This window comes from Chrysoperla carnea, chromosome 1, assembly GCF_905475395.1.
Source record: "Chrysoperla carnea chromosome 1, inChrCarn1.1, whole genome shotgun sequence".
Classification (NCBI taxonomy): Eukaryota; Metazoa; Arthropoda; class Insecta; order Neuroptera; family Chrysopidae; genus Chrysoperla; species Chrysoperla carnea.
This window is the reverse complement of record NC_058337.1, coordinates 26,696,884-26,715,146: the sequence shown is the minus strand read 5'-3', so window position 1 is coordinate 26,715,146 and position 18,263 is coordinate 26,696,884. Positions and strand designations below refer to the sequence as shown.

General features: G+C 28.2%; 1 protein-coding gene across 1 annotated transcript; it reads right to left on the bottom strand.

Annotated features, from left to right (window-relative positions):
- Positions 1-272: 272 nt before the first annotated feature.
- LOC123305021 (BSD domain-containing protein 1-like) lies at positions 273-3,733 on the bottom strand. The gene is made up of 5 exons (XM_044886618.1): positions 3,557-3,733; positions 3,268-3,343; positions 3,089-3,205; positions 2,865-3,023; positions 273-1,097 (listed from the first exon to the last, which is right to left on the bottom strand). The coding sequence occupies exons 1-5, from the start codon at positions 3,565-3,567 to the stop codon at positions 489-491; spliced, it is 972 nt and encodes a 323-aa protein (XP_044742553.1). The 5' UTR covers positions 3,568-3,733; the 3' UTR covers positions 273-488.
- Between the last annotated feature and the right edge of the window lie 14,530 nt (positions 3,734-18,263).

The window sequence follows — 18,263 nt, the reverse complement described above, 5'->3', positions numbered from 1 at the left end:
AGCATGCTCTCTCTTGCCGTTAGATATACCTTAAATATACGATAACTACTTTAGACGAAAGGGATAAATAATAACTACCGAGCTTAAAATAAAAAAACATTTATTTTGCATAAAAACATTTTTTTTTTTGCAATTATATAACCATTTAATAATTAATTATATTAAGATATAAATATATTTATATAAGTTATAAAGAAAATATAAAATTTTTCGTTCAATATTCATTTTTTTTTTTTACTTTAAAATAATAATAATTACATAACAACTTGGGCTTGTGTAAATAAAAGAAATACATTTAAGAAAAAATATAATTATTAAATTTTTCAAAATTTTACCATTTTTTTAATCGTCGATAATTTGTCTATAACTTACGAAACGACAGTAATAATAATTATGAAACAGGGAATCATTTATTATTAAGAATCAACAATATAATAGATTTATGTAAGATTGAAATTGCTAAATTTTAATAAAGCATTTAAGCGTATTTAGATCTTGTCAGGTGTAACACATTCCCATTCGCCATCTAAACTACTTGAACTAGACTTTGTTTCAGCTGAATTTAAACTAACATCACTTGGTGTTTTTATTGGTGATGATTCTAAAGAATTTTGTTCATCATTTTTTAAATTTTTTTCATTATTTATTTTGTTATTGTCATCATTATTTTGATTCTTTTTGGAATATTTTGTTTTGAACTCATTCTCATATTGTTCTAATAATTTGATTTGTTCCTCTTCGGTTAAATCAATATTATTTGCAAAATCTTCTGATTCCCATTTTAAATTATCTTCGGAAAGCATTTCTTGTTCACGTTTTTGTCGTTTCTCTAATGCTTCCTGATGTGCCATATTGTCTTCTAGTAATGCTTTTTTAAATAAATATCGTTTCCAGAATGTATCGTGTGATACTTGATCGGGGCATAGTGCTAAATATTGTTGGTTTAAAACTTCACTACTTAATAAATGTTTGGCTAAACGGTCTTCGGTTAGTTGATCATTGATTATTTCTAACCAACATTCATATTGTGCAGCTAAATTCTGTTCGGGATCTTTTAAATATGTTCCTGGATTATTTTGAAGTTCATATAAAGCTTGCTATGGATAAAATAAAATATAACGATTTATTTCACAAATTATTTAATTGAACGATGTGTTTACTCTCATGTTAGCTCAGATTCTTAAAATTTTACAGTGTATGTATGGAATGGAGACATTAAAGAGAAGAATTACATAGGTCACCAAAATAAGTAGGTTCCAAGAAATAATAGTTGAGTTTCTGCAACCTTTTAAAGCAAGACAAGAACTCGTGAGAAGATTATCATATATATACAGTGTGTCCACAGATAGAGGTAATTATACTTGTAAATTTTCTTATTTTGCATTTTATAATAAAAAAAAAAAACATTCGTTATAAAAAATTTTGCTTATTCTGAAAAGTATATAGGGACTTTTAAAATTTTTAAATAATGCACAGGGTAGCCCAAAATTTGGAATCACTATTTTTCTTTTTGATAAACTACCCTTCCTTTTTATAAGTTGACAAAATGTTACCAAGAAAAGTTGCTCGCAATTAACAATTATGATTCTATACCAAATATCAACGCAACAAAGAAAATAACATTAACTTGTTTTAAACTGTGTATAGTTATTAAATACGGCTTTTGAAATGCTCTTTTGAATGTTGAAGTGCATCATTTTTTCTGAAATTTTTTGTGAAGAAGAACTTTCTCAAGAGTTTCTATTTGTAACATGTAACGAAAATTAATTAACCTTTACCTGATCTTAAAGAACAAGGTCTAATTAAAGGTGCATATGCTCCCTTTGAACTTTTTGAAAATTTTCTGGGTGTTCCCTCAAATAAGAGTCTAGACAAAGATGCCAGGTTTAGCCAATAAAATACTAACAAAATAATTAAAAAATGCCAAAGAAATAATACTTCATGGTTAAATACTATCAAAATAATTTAAAATGTCTATAAATAAAATATTTTCATAGGCGTACTGAGAAGGGGCATAATTGATTTTTACGAATCTGCTTTAAACTGAAAACAGAAATAATTCGTTTCCATCTCAACATTAAGAGAATATGTATTTATATCCATTTTATAGAATATGTAATAAAATCCAATTTATTGTTGGCTAGGCTCCAAAATTGTTTGATACCTACTCCTTTAATTTCCTCGTTTTCTTCCAAATTTTCCTATTTGAGACCATTTTGCATTTAAAATATTTATAGGTACAAAACTCATATTTGAGTCACGTTACGAGTAAGTGAATGAGTTTAACTTTTATTCCAGCGCTATCCATAAAAAAACCCCTCCCTCCCCTTTCGTCACATTTCCTACAATCTCCTGCAAACATACAGCCACAATTTCTAGCCCCTCTATAAATAATCAATAATTTACAAAAAATGAACAAACTAGGACAAAAATTAAAATGAATTTGGCTACAAGTTGCGAACGCCACGTTTCCATGAAGGCTTCCTTCATTCCATGCCACACTTCTTCTCGCTAGGCTGAACTTAAGATTAAAAGCTCCTGAACTCCATAAAATAAAAGATATACTGTGACATTGGAAAATGGCAAAATTTTTATCATTGTGAGACGGTTAAAATTTCTACTAAAATTTGTGAGTTGCAAAATTGTTTTTGCTCTTTATAATTAATTCATTTTTTCCTATCAATGTATCTAGTATTGGGCAGTGATTTATACCATCGTGATGTCACACTCAATAACTTTGCTCTATGACGAAATAGGAACAATTTGTTACCAGGGAAAGGAACACTGTTACAATGTCAGTATTTAGAATGCAATAATGCTAGCATGAGACTAAACATAAAGTAAACTAAATAATAAATCTTTACTTGTAATTTTGTTAATGGCTGTGTTTCATTATCGCCTGTAATAATAACAGCCTCTGTATCGGAATCATCTGGTGTAGGATTTAATACTGTATTCATTTGGCCTAAAAATGAGCTGAAAGTTCTCTTCATTGAGCTTGCTGTTGATTCTGAATCATTTAACTTGAAACAAGAAAATAAATATGAGTATATGAATTTAATAATGCCATTTAACTTTTTCAACTTACTTTAAGAGTGCGTTCCAACGCATGTGTTGTATTCGACACCATACACGTAGCTTCATTTTTGACTGCAGATCCAATTTCTTCCAGATCTTTCTTCACAAATTCAAATACTTCTGTACTCTAATTAAAAAAAAAGTACCGTTGGCTATGTCTGCTATATAAATAAAGCGCAATTAACATACCTTATTTTTGGCTGCACTAAGCCACGAATTCCATGACCAACCATTTCCATTATTATCACTTGCCTTGGATGAATTACTAAATAATAAACAAAGAATAAAATATATTTAGAAAATTTAGAATAATTTTAGTTAATTCAATGACTGCCATTTGTTCTTTTCGTAAACTTAAAAGGAAAATTAAAATAAATTAAGCAAATTGCAACAAATATACACAATATTTAGTAAATAATGTACAACGTCACTTAATATTTTGGATACGAATTGTTAAAAATTATTAATAAAAACATACCTTTCAGCCATAACTTTTTCATATAACTCAGAACAAATGTAGTTTTAAGAAATTGTTTTTATGTGCTTTATATTGTTTTAAATATTACTAAAATTTTGTTTGATAACACATTCTTATCAAATTTTTATGCCAGATTTAGTTTATTTACAGTATTATGATGGCAGCCATCTTGAATATATTTTTAATTTTATGACACAAATGTGACATTGTTGAAATGAGCGGTTTGTATCTTGGATATTGCTTATTTCATATTCATATGACTAGATGGCCACTATGTGTCAATTGATTAATTGATTAACTTAGGTTTGTTCCTTACCTGATTGTTGTTTTAAAAGCGTATAATTATGGGAAACGATATCCTTGCTATCAATCCAAAAATGCAAAAAAAGGTCGAGAGGTGTCGTAGGAACTATATTCCTTGGTACATTATAAATGTAGCGCTTACTTTTATTATTTACAAGATATTTTTCTGAATATTAAGGCTATCAGTTTTAAGAGTCAAATACTTGTTTGATTCTTTAAAGAATTTAATTTTATAGCTACTATCAGTTTTATTGTATGAAATAATTGTAGTATTAGTTTAAAAAAGACATACTTCTGATTTAGTAGTCAACCCAATATGTGAGTACATTCAGTTTGTTATGATTAGGATATTTATTATGACATAACATAATAATTCCATTGTACTTACTTTAAATTATCTCTGTTTTCTTTAACTTCTGATAACTTCCATAACTCAATTTTTTTTAATGATAAAACATAAACTTTTGACAACAAATACCAATTAACAGTTGTAAAATATTTATGCATTTTCTCAAAATTCATAGCAACCTGATCCGATGGAAATAGTTTTAGTTTCCTAGGTAATCTAGATGTCGGTTTTTGGTGTCTGTTGCTGTCTTTATGGTTTTTACTCCCAACGAATGAGGAATACAACGCGAATGTGGAATACAAAAGTGGATCCGGAGAAACATGCATATATACTTACCCGAAACTGGACAAGATTTTGATCATGAAAGGATGCTCTCTGTTCTAATGTTTGGTTTTGATTCCAGAGATGTTACTTAGGAATGGCCTCAAAACTTCTCATTAGAATTTAGCATTGGTTACTTAAAACGATAATTCCTGAAATACCAGCATAGAAAATTTGTTTCTGTAACACACGTTAAGGAATCAAAAAACGTTGTTTTCAATTAGAACAGTCATTTGTCCTTAAAAATTTGTCATTACAGTGAGTTTCGAGTATCGTGAATTTCGTACAACTAATGCACAAAGAATAAGTAAAAACTAATATGCATTTTAAAATCGGTGTTTTTATTTTGATCTTGGATTTGTTCACGAAGATAGTGAAATAATAATGAAATACGTAAAAGAATGTTTTCAATAACTATGTCTCAACTCGAAGTCAACAAAAATTCATCCTTATATAAAAGACATTTTTAGACTTCTAAAAACAAAAATTCGTGTTATCAAAGTTAAGTTATTACAAGTAAAATTTACAAAATTTAAAAAACTCCCGACAAATGCGGTTTTTTCTTTGCAGCTATCCCCAAACGGAACCGATTTTCTTGAAACATAGATAACAACACTATCCGTTAAATTATCTTTCAACCAAAAAAATCAAGATTGGTTCACTCGTTTAGGAGCTACGCTGCCACGGATAGGCAGACACACACATAGCGTCAAATTGTAACGATAATGATGTCTACAAGAAGCAATTTGCAATTAAAAATGTATGAGAATAAACATATGTTCATAACATGTCATATTACACATACATACATGTCACACAAATACATATAACTGATATACCCATATAATACTGTATAATTTGCCATAATTTGTGCTCTCACGGGTAAACAGTGATGTTGACGAAAAAATGTTTCGAGGTGAGAGTTAGTGTCACCTACTGTATTTTTATTACGAATATTTTAGATAAACACAGGGTATAGAAATAAATATACGACACTGGAATATGTAATTTATTCTATATTCGTTAACAATTTACACATACACGTGGTGTGAAATAAATTTCGAAAGTCATGGGAATTTCATATTTAGTTTATTAAAAATTTATAATAGAAATATCTATGTTTATAATATTATTATTTTAGTAACAAAATTAAAAAGTAGAATCGTAACATATATGTTATTTATTATAATATTTTTTTATATTTAAATAAAAATTTGCATGCTTTAATTACAGCTTTTTTTTTTTTTTTTTTTTATTAATTATAGTTGAAAACATTTATGGCGATAATTAATGAAATAAATACCACTATTCTATATTCGAAATAGAATTGTATATTATGAAATTTTATTTAAAAAATACAATTGAAAAACATATAACAGGCTACATCTCGCTAAATATCAATTTACCGATTGCAAAGCAATCATCGTCAGTAGCTAAATTAATATGTTATATTCGTATAACATATTACAACAAATCATTATAGAGTTAAAAATAAATATAAAATAAAAAATACAAAAATTATCAAAAAATTGAAAAAATAAATTCTCAAGACCAGCAAAACTCGATTCGGACACGAAAAATAATTTCGTTGTACCTATAAGTTTTCTACGGTTAATGGTGAGTTATGATAGATAAATGCAGGCGTCACATTGAAACTAATAAAAATTAATTCGGGGATACTCAGCGCCGAATTTAACTTTTTGGTGTCCTGGGTTTTTATAGCAAATAGCATCCTAGTTTTTCATGTTATATTGGTTTTTGTTTGAAGTCAAATAATTACAATTTTTAAGATACACTTTAGTGGCTGAAACTCTGTTTACTTAACTCTCTAACAGCGAAGTCCATGATGGTATCGTTAAAATTGACGATTGATTAGTACCATGCTATTTTATCCATCATAAAACATATAATTTTTTATCAGAAGTTTAATAACCAATACCCTTTTAACGTTGATGTCCTAGGCCAGTGACTACTGTACCTTTTTTTAAATCAGTCACTGGCGGATACTCAAAAAATATATTTGTGTTGAAAACCCAATATCGGTTTTTGGGGATGAATATACTTCCTTTACTTTATACAAGGAAGTAAAAAACCGATAAAATGATGAACCGTTTTGCAAAACGGCGTTTTGCATCTAACGTTAAAATATTGAAGATATCAGTTAGATGAGAACTTTTACTCTTCTTATATCTAAAAATTATTTCATCAGGTATGTACTCTTTTGTAAAGAATTTAAATTTCTTCAATCCGTTTAGGTGCTACAATTCGACTTACATTAAGAGAGACAATAAAACGCTTCAAACAAATTTCTATCTAGTTTTTTGAATCGCGAATGTTAATTTTTTTAAATTTTAGAACTTCCAAATAACTACATCATTTTGCCAAACTTCAATCTTATACGACAACATTCGTTATTCTGTTGATGTTAAAAATGATTAAAAAATTGTTTATAAGTTACTATAATTCAAAAGTAAACCATTTTTTAAGCATTTAAAAAAAATCAGCCATTTGTTTACATTCGAAAGTGATGAAAAATAAAGAAAATTTTTGAATTAAAAAGTTTATATTTTAAATACTACAAATAAATTTTAGGAGAAAATTGTTTCGAAAACTGTGTTGTTTAAATGAATAGGTCTTACATAGTTGTTCTTTTAAATATAGAGTAGGGCAGAGAGATATGAGATTTTGAAAACGTTGTAAATAGAAGTTCGATTAATTTTTCAAATTATCTTTTTACCACTTCATATAAAATCATTTAAGAAAATTAAGTGTTGAAGAAAATTATTCGTTTTTACTGTGTTTTTAAAGCGATATTTTTAAATTAAATAAATTGGAGAGTCGCTATTGCAATCGAGCAGTGAATACCCTAACAATGCGCTTACGCTGTCAAAGCGTTTTATCAAAACAATATTGCAATATTAAAGCACTGAAAGAACAAATTCGAAAAAGCGGTTGAAATTCTTTAAACTCATCATAAACAAGTGAAAACAAACAATTGACTGAGTTAATTGTTGAAATACCATATATAGACAGAGTTGATTACTCTGTCACATTACACATACATACATGTCACATATATATAACTGATATTCCCATATAATACATACAGTACAAATTGCGCATAATTTGTGTCCTCATGGGTAAACAGTGATGCTACTAAAAAATTTTTCAAAAAAAAGTTGCTTATTTTCTGTTGCTTATAAGATCTATTCTATTATAAGATCTATTAGACTTTTGATCTATCTCTAACGGTTTACAAGATAGGTCCCAAGACCCAATTGACCTATGTTCTCATTATTATGCTCATTTACGAACTTGACCTCACTTTTTACGTCCTTAACACGCTATAAAAATTTCAGCAAACAAAAATACAAAAATCTTATATCGTTTTTGAGTTATCGTGACGACATACGGACAGACGACAGACGGACAGGCAACCGGAAATGAGCTAATTAGGTGATTTTATGAACACCTATACCAAAATTTTGTTCATTGTTTCAAAATTTTAAGCGTTACAAGCTTGGGACTAAACTTAGTATACCTTGGTATATTTAATATACGTGGTATAAAAATGCTTACGGGATAGACGAACGCCGTCTTATTGTCAGTAAAACTTTTAAGGAACTAATCTACATTTTGTGATACCATTTAAGTCCTTAAGAGATTTAGAATTCTTGGCTATAGAAACTATAATTCTTCAATGTCATTATAAAGGATTTTCACTACATGAGTACCTAAAGTTGAAGAAATAGAGGTAAATTTATATAAAAGTTTTACTTAACACCTGTAAAAATTTAATATTTATTGATATTATGAAGAATATTTTTATGCGTATAATAAAATATATTGAAAACGTATTTTGTTTTATAAAAACGGTATTTGTGTCGAAAAGATTGCTTTATGAGAGAGAGTCGTGTTTGGCTTCTAGTGTGTTTTATCTTATGCCTGCCTTGGTAACAACATTTTGTCATAAATTTTGGTACAATGATCGTTTTTTCAATGATGCACACTGAAAGATATTTAATTTATATAATACTTAAATAAAAAATTTTGTTACATGTGTTTCAGTAGCTAACTATTATCAAATATATATCCAGCTTACTTTTTGCCATCAAGAAATTTGCGTGTCCCTTAGATAGTTCTTAAATAAAACAGAGAAAGGCTTCTATTCAGAAAGTCATGCTTTTCAAGTTAAGAGTTTTAAGTGCGTCACGAGTTTAAAACAGATTAATATCCTTTTTTATTTTGTTATTCTAATATAAAAGTATATAAATAACAAACAAATGCAAACATCATTTTGTCGAACAATTTGACAAAAGCGATTTCTGTTATCAGACACTTAGAAAATTGTAATTTTTGGGGGGGCTGAGAAACGAAATATTCTTTATTTATCTCGATTAGTTTCTTTAAGGTAGTTCCTCCGCGACCGTCCAGTCAAAAAGTTTTGGACTAATACTATCATTCAGTGCATTAACTGTGCTATGACTATTATACATATACCATATATTATTTTCACAAGACTGTAGTTCCTCACTACTGTTTCTAGTATACATATAAACACACACACTATGACATATGCCTTTAACATTAGTCTTCATATCTTTTCCACAAAAATCATCGCTAAAACGAGTTATTTATTTAAGTTTTTTATCGAAACTATATGGTAAATAATTTTTATTTTTATTTATATATTTTCTAAATATAGTATTCTACATTATATTAGTTTTTCATAGAGATGGTGGACGTCATTCATTGGTAAATAAATATAATATTTGTAAATTTGTGTATTTTTATACACTTCTTCCATGTACACGTACAAATTGCGTCACTTTTAATTGCTAATATCTCATGTATGGCATGGTAAATCATCTTCTAATTTTAACAGCAAGTGTATTATGAATTAAATATTTTATATTCTGAGTTTTGAGAAATTCTTGGAATATCACTTTCGTGTAGGTACTACCTTAAATTACCTAGTTTAAAAGTAGTAAAAATTATACGATCCTAGTTTTATTACATATTAAGAAAAATTGGATTTTATTGAAAATCTATACGATTGTCATCAGAAGAGGCTCCTAATATTCTCCTTTGCGCCACCACAAACATTATGGTTTATAAGCGGACAGTTTGATGAGTAAAGCTCAATAAGAAAAAGCTTACATTCCCAACTTGAACTCAACATTTTGAGCCATTTCTGCTCAAACAAATTGAAGTTTTTAAAATTAAATAAAAAAGAGTTGAATGATCGATTTTAAGAAAATGAATTGTCTAAATATGTTTAAGACGATTATCGAACGGGAATGAAATTGAATTCAATTTTCATGTTAGCGTGTTGAATTTTACTTGTCATTATATACAAATATTTGCATATGATTAAAAAATAATTCTATCGTTATCTTCTCAAATATCGTTAAACATGATTAAAAACACAATAAGCTTTAATTTGTGCATAATGAGGACTGTTTTTAAGATTGCTGATAAAAATAATTTAATTTAAATTTTCATACAATTTTTTTAAATTTCAAATGTTTTTGAGATATTTGCAATCAAGCTCAATTTTTTGTTTGCCAAGTATACATTTTTTTTAAATTGGATTTGATTAACAAAACTCTATATTCCACCAAAAGTTCACGTTGTTTGCATGAAGTGATAGCTTGGTTAACTTAATTATTTTATAGTTTTGCAATTTGAAAATTTGTAATGAGCAATATTTAAAATATAATTAAAAAAATAACCAACTCTTATTAAAATGGACAGAGTGTTTCGATTTCGGAACATTTTATTTGACTTTTGTTATAGTAGGTACTATTTTATGCAAAAGATTACTGCTTTGAAAAACTATAATATCCAAATAACAAACTTAAGATTAAAATAAAACAAGAAGACGTTTATTTAAATGTAAACTATAAACTTTAAATGTAAAATGTTTTAAAAATGTTGTAATATTTAAAAAAAACAGAATCAAAAACATTTTTTTAAACTATTGATTTATATACCATTTTGCGAAGATATAGGTACTCAAACAAACCCCCGTCGAAAAAAGGAAACCTTTTGTCCCGAATCCCTCTCACATTATGTCCAAGGTCTTAAGCAACTATATAAAAATAGAAAATAACCATTTCCTTTCCATCACCTGTACATGAATATGTATAAAATGGATATGATAGGCTCAGTTTTTATTATTTTTGGTAATGCCTGAACCTTTTTAGGGTTACTTAAAATGTTTTTCAACAGTTATGGAAACAGTTTTATGGAAGATAAAAATGAAAGCAATGGGAAATCCATTCCATTCTAAATAATTTTATATGAAACGATCCATTCTAGATAATTTTATATAGAATTCCATTCTAAATAATTATATATGAAACATTACGTTAGTCCTGATGATACTGACAAAGATCTATTAATATTAAATTAATTGCTAGAAGTTTTGAAAAACTGCATGTTTGAAAATTAAACACGTTTTTGTCAATCATTTTCAAATATAAATTAAAAATAACGGGAAATAATAAAAATCTATGTTTATAAAATTTGCCGTTAAATTTGCACAATTTCAGACACGTGTTTTATATATATAAAAAAATTTTGTTTATTTATCGAACTATGGGTGTTTATTTTTTAGTTTATAAGATTGATTAAGATCTAATATAACTCCTACTACATATAACATAGCCATAAGATAAAATAGTCACAATAATAAGAATATATATAGGGGCGAGTGTAATACCTGATATCGAAATTTACATCTATGTTCTTTTTAAAGATGTATGAGCATGGCAACAATAATTGATTTAAAGGCCCAAAATTTTTTTATAGGTAGACTTTTACTCAAAGAATATGTGGTTAAAATTTTAGATTAAGTATCCATGCAAATTTTTAAGAAAAATATCATTAAAAATCGATATAAAATACATCGCTCTCAAAAATCTCAAAAAACGACATATTTTGAAGATTTTTGATAATTTTCACTTGGAACGAATGAAAAACATTAAAAATAAACTTTTTAATAGAAAGTAAACGTATTAGCAATGACATAGAAAAAAAAATCAAGTGTCTCCGTCCATATAAGGGATGTACGAGCAGGATAGATTTAGGGTTGAAATTATTTTTATATTATTTTCAACTTTGTTGATGATCCGAATTCTAGCATATCTTTATGACTGTAGACGAAAAATAAGAAAAAAATTTTTCGATACCTTGGTATACTAAATATCGAAAGCTGACTAACTAAACAAAATTTTCAATTTTCGCCTTATATCGTCAAGATAAACCAATTCATAATCAGAATTGAAAATTTCAATTTTTTAAATTTGTGCTCCACTACCGTGCTCATACATCCTTAAAGGAATTTTTTGAAATATAGACTTTGTTGATTTCACTATTCTTCCTACACTTTATAAATATTAAATATTGAACAGCTAGGTATCGAGAAAAACATGTGATTGACCATGCCGCAAGATTTGTAATTTTCAGGATTGAAATTTACTGTGAACACATCCATCGATTGTACTTGACGGCGCTCTCTTCCATATGAAATCTTTACAGATCATTTGTATGAAACAACATATGTGATTAGCAAATTGAAAACTCAATATATGTAAAACATCCTGTATTGCTTTACAATGCTTTGACATCATTTATGAAATCGAATGCAGACAGTAAATGACTACATAAACCAGTCAAAATGTAGATACAGGCATAGAAAAATAAGCATTTCCTATTGAAATTTTTAGAACAACAGGGAATATGAACTGTGTTAAATTAGATGTTACATCAACCATAAAAAAACATCAGTAATACTCGAAAGACTTTGACGTTTAAATTTGGATGCATAATTTTATAAAAAAATATAAATAATCAATAGTATTAAATTTTGTTTATTTATGTTATTTATAAGTTTAATATTTTCAGAGCTATTTACGATTCTAATCTTATTAAACACTAATTTTGAAAAATTTCTGTTTTTAATACCAAAAATAATAGTTTAAAAAAACAAAAAAACACGCTTTTGTAACTAAAAAGCGTGGAGTGCTAAATTTCAATTATTGTAAATATTTTATAGACAGATATTGGTAAAAGTAAAGTCATTATAAAATATCTTAAAAAGCACCCCACTTTTTTACGATAATATGATTTTTTTGGATTTAAAGATGTTATTTTCTACCTTTTAGTTCAGATAGAGTTATAAAAGCGTGTTTTTTAGTTTTTTTTAAACTATTATTTATTTTGTGTTTTTTAGTTTAAATTATTTATTTATCAAAAATGCAGTATAATATGGTGGAAGCGCAAATAAATGTACGTATAGTTTATATTCAAATATGGAAATTGTTATACCTGAAAATCCTGGTCAGGTTAATCAAATAAACATCGATCCTTCCTTGAAAAGTATGTGAATTGAAACAATATATGTAATTAGCAAATTGAAAACGCTACAAGTTTTTCTTAAAAGCGTTCCCTTCTCTGGGCATTCTTCAATAACGGCTTTAATATGTATGCCATTGACTCGTGGAAAATGAGACTGATTTTTTGTCACTTATTTTATTCTTTTCTAAGATTAATTGCACAGTATGATGTTTGATCCAAGGTGTGCGACGGTGCGTTTTTTTTAAACACAATTATCAATATAAGCAGCGATTTCTGCAAGAAACTAAGAATGGTTCGAGGTACATCACATTACCTTATACATTATATGAAATGCATATTAAAATTTATTTGATATTACAATAATGTAAGACAAAGACAAAGTACGATATTGTTTAAATAAAACAAAAAAACAAAAATTTTTTTTTTACTCAAGAAATCTGTCCGTAAATGTGAAATAAATTGAAACAGCTTTAATTTATATGAATACACAAAAACATATATTTTGGTTGGCATCTTCAGCTTTAGCAACTTTTTTTTTTAATGCTTACATGTTGTACATATGGACATTCTAACAGGATGTCACGCTTTCATAATGTTTTTTTTTTGTAATTTATTGAATTTGCATGGACTGGTTTTAATTGAAACTTTCATCATTAATTTATCAAGCACTTCAATGATTTTATAATTAAATATGATTTGGAACGAATGGTGTATTAAGAATGTACGAAATATGATTTTAATATACTCCATAGTAATTTTTAGGTTGATTTTCTTAGTTTCTTTTAACGTAGCCGTTTTACAGGCGAAAAATTTATACTCTAACGGAGTTTTTCAAGTTCACTGTATTTTTTTACCGACTTCAAACAAAATAGGAGGAGGTTATCAATTCGACTGTATTTTTTTTTATGTGTGTTACCTCAGAACTATTGACTGGGTGAACCGATTTTGATGACTCTTTATATGTTTGAAAGCTGGTGCTTCGTGTGTGGTCTCATTATTTTGGTATAATTCTGACAACGGCATCCAAGAGAAAACCATAAAAGTCTTAAATTTGCATAAAGTATGCACGACTAGAGGACGAATAATTCAATATCACGCCAACTGATTTCGATGATTCTTTTTTTAGTAACAAATTAGTTAATGTACTTTAGATTCACTAACAAATCACAAAATAAAAAAAAGTCGGTTTTCTTTTTGTTAAAAGTTTTTTTTATGTTTAACAGTTTTTGTGTGCAAATTTGTTTATTGATTTAAGCAAAGCATAGATAATTATAATCTCCATTTTTATAATTTTCAGATAATATGCGGTTTTCAATGATAATTAATTTATCTATTTTCATCTATCTATCTAATTTTCATCTATCTAGTCACTCCAAAAACATTTTGTAGACAATTCATGGAGCCACAAAGCAAGGTCCTAAAACCTACTGGAACCCTTAATTTTTGAATGTATAAGATTATGAACGGATTAGAGAAAGTGACCCTTCCCTTGTATATTATTTTCACTTGTAAAATTGCAGAAGCATAATATTTTTAATACTAAAATAAAAGGAATTTTAAATGAATTGTGCTTAATTCAATTCCAATCTTTGCGGCAATACTTGTAAATTTTCTCTGTTTACTTTTTTTTATCTAAAAGAGTAAATATATATATATATATATATATATATATATATATATATATATATATATATATTACATCATAATTTCCATGCTAACAACATGTACAACATGTCATATCTCAGGTGCTTCTGTATGAAAAAACTCCCTTTTTACGTAAAATTCCTCTCCATGAAAGAATATTTCGTTTTCATGTTAGTAATCAGGATTGTTATGGCTAATGAGTAATCTTAATTTTAGTATTTCCTTACGCTTCCACCATTTATGTTTGATGATTGTATAAACCGTATACTTTTTAATTCTTGGAGCTATCAACTTGAGTAATAACAAGTGAAATTTACAAAATTTTAAAAACCCCCGACAAATTTTTCGGGTACAGAGCCCTAAACTCGCATTTGAGACGTATCTAAGAACACTCCAATAAAATACCTTTAAACAAAATCAAAAAACTCAAAATCAGTTCAGGCTGGGTGCTACGATGCCACAGATAGACAGACAAAATGACAGACAGACAGACACACACACATAACGGTCAAACTTATAACACCTTTTTTTAGTTCGGGGGTTAAAAAAGGTTTTTATCCAAAAGTTAATACTGCAGTTCATTTATTGATTTGAATAAGTTCAATTAACTTGCCAGTCAACTGCTTACGTAAGTTTAGTAGGCTAGGGGGTGTGTTTCAGTAACAGAATTTTAAGCATAGAGTAACAAATAATTATTATTACGTACGATGTTTACTGGCAGATTAACTTCAGCAAACATTTGCAAATTAACTTCGGAAAACATAGCTAAAATTGTTTAATACATATAATATTACGTAAACAGTTATATTGTAAAAAACAAATAATTGACTGAGTTAATTGTTGAAATACCCTGTATAGAAAGTGTTGAATGTCAGTGCTTGCATTGTTTTTTTTATTAATTAGAAGAGTTTAAAAAACCAACACAATGTATTTGATTTTCAAAAATTTCGAAGTATTTTCTAGAATTTTTGTTGTTTTTTCGACAAGAACACTAGTTGAAGTAACCTTTAAATTTTCAACTCCCTTTCTATCATAAGTTTTGTCGTAATTTGCACCCTAAACAGTGATTTTTCCGAAGAAATGTTTCAAACAAAAGTTTTTAAGAAAGATTTTTTATATTTAAACTTTTGTTCTATTTCTAACGGTTTACAAGAGGGATCCTACGGACTCAAGACCCAATTAACCTTTGTTGCTCATGTGCGAACTCAAAGCCACTTTTGTTCGTATCATCAATATTTCTAAGCCTTACAAACTTTGGACTAAAATTAGTATACCTTGACATATATATTTCATATATAATGGATATAAAAATCGAAAAATCAAACTGATTTTTTGGGAGGTAGCCATGATGAAGTTGGATGCAATGCAAATTCCAATAATTGTAGAAATAGTAGTGTAAAAGAAATTGAAGAATTCATGTAACCGTATTAATTCAAGAAAAACATATATGTACAATACATAAATCTGTTTAACAACATTAAACTGGAACTTATGAATTGGTATTCTAGTAGGTTATAAGCCCAAAGTTATAGTCTAAGATCCCAATTAGGATCGACCTTCACCCATCTGTTTACCGAATGAAAGTTATTTTTTATGAAATATAAAATGTTAACAAATATCCCTGCAATGGGTTGCCTAAAAAAATGTGGTCAAGACTACTTTTAGTGAAAATATCAAGAGTAAAATTTTTTGAAATTTTTCCCTGACTTACATATCTAACGAATATTGATCTACTCGAAAGTAAATGCCATAAAGAATATGCAGCAGCTATGCTGTCTGCCTCTTTTCGTTCACTATTTTCGCATTTATACAAGTTGTGAATAGTAATTACGTTCATCTGTTAATTCATTGCCTCACATATATAAATAAAGATAATTTTATTGCAAATACGGTGATATATGATTGTCCACAAAATATCAGTCAAAAAATAAAGTTTATAAGCTTTCCAAGTTATGATATTTTTATTAAAAGTTGTCTGGACCATATTTTTTAGGGCAACCCACAACAGGGATATTTGTAAATATTTTACATTTCATAAAAAATAACTTTCATTCGGTAAACAGATGGGTGAAGGTCGACCTTAATTCGGATCTTGTACTATTAAGGCAGCTGTGTTTGTTTATCAAAGAAAACACAAGTGAGCCTTACTGTATGTATAGTAATTTTTATATTACATGAACAGAAGTAGAAAAGTATAAATACATTTATTGTTGAGAGCTACTACCAACGAACATTGAAGAAGTACCTAACTTTTATAAATCTCATATCCATATGACTGTAATCTGTATACATATATGTATTGTAGGTATTGGTATGAAAGAAGTAATGTCTCCACAATCTTAAAATGTGGCTATATCTTACGTGTTTTCAAAAAATAATATAAATGCTCACTATTGCAACATGTACTGAGAGCAACGCGGTATCTCCACTTCTCCAGAGATAAAATGTTTTGCCGTTAGTTAGGTAGGTAGGTAACGAACGTATTACTTTTCTGATAGAAAGATTTTGTTTACATATCGGAAGTTTAGACTATTATTCTAATATCTGAGGGTATATTAATATTTTCGATAATATAAGTATCCAAAGGCTTTGCTGTGTACCTACAGAATTGTTTTAAAGCCATGAGCGTCATGTTCAAAATAATTCGCGTCATGTTCTAAATAAGTTTAGTTCGCTAAGAATAAGAATTATTAAAAAAAAATACTAATTGTAAAATACCGAGAAGTCAACACTTGTAGCTCACTTGGTTAAGGCGTAACCAGTTCCGTTCGGGGTCGGCCTAAGTTAATGGGTTCGATTCCCGGGTAGGAATGGGCGGAATTCCGTACATCGGATCAAAAAATGGAAGAGGAATTTTCGTCATTTTATTTTTTACCTGATGCAACAAGAGCGTCTGTTACTCCTGGCACACCCCTGTTTATTTAGTCGACACCTAGAATTTGATGTTATACAGTTCTTTTTCATTGTATACTTGCATAAAATAGCCCTAAAATGCATTCTTATTTAATTCACTAGAAAATAATGTTTGATGAAAATAATTTCACTAAGAAGTTAACAAACTGTTAAAATAAGAAGTTTGTATCCTTCTAAGTAACCCCGACCTGATACTAAAAACAACCCATTTATTTCTCTTAGACATTCGCCTTACATTTTTTCAAGCTTCTAATCAAATCCATTATTCGCTCTATTATTTGCTGAGCATCGATTTTGTATATCGACATGGACAAAATAGTATGTTCTGCTATATATTCTTTTTAATCATATTTCCCGCGATAGTTCCCATTTCTGATATAATACAGTTAATAAGCCGGGATGCATGGAAAAGTTGGGAAACAGCAAAGATTTTAATGAAACTTTTTGTACCGTGTTTATAGGACCTCAAGGAAAATTCAGTCAACATAACCTGGTCATAGGGGGATATAGGATGATTACGAATTCCATGTCAGATTACACAGATTTTGTCACGTCTTTCGCAAATAGTGTCATTTTTGGGCAAGAATTTCCACAAAAAAGGCAAGTATTTATCATCCAAACTGTGCTTTAGGGGATACTTTTGGTCGCTGATTACGAATCTGATGTCAGATTAAACGGATTCTGTCACGTCAGAAATATTTGTTCTAAACATCTCTAGAAACTACTAAAACTTCTGTAATAATTCTGTAATTGTCAAATTAGGTATTTCTGAATCTGTGTATTCTGACATCGACATCGTATTCAGCGACATAT

Excerpts from the sequence above, each read along its gene's own strand:
- LOC123305021 (XM_044886618.1), bottom strand. Across the intron at positions 3,206-3,267 it reads TTAGTGCAGCCAAAAATAAG|AGTACAGAAGTATTTGAATT; the intron begins GTATGTTAATTG and ends TTTTTTAATTAG. Across the intron at positions 1,098-2,864 it reads AGCCATTAACAAAATTACAA|CAAGCTTTATATGAACTTCA; the intron begins GTAAAGATTTAT and ends TTTTATCCATAG.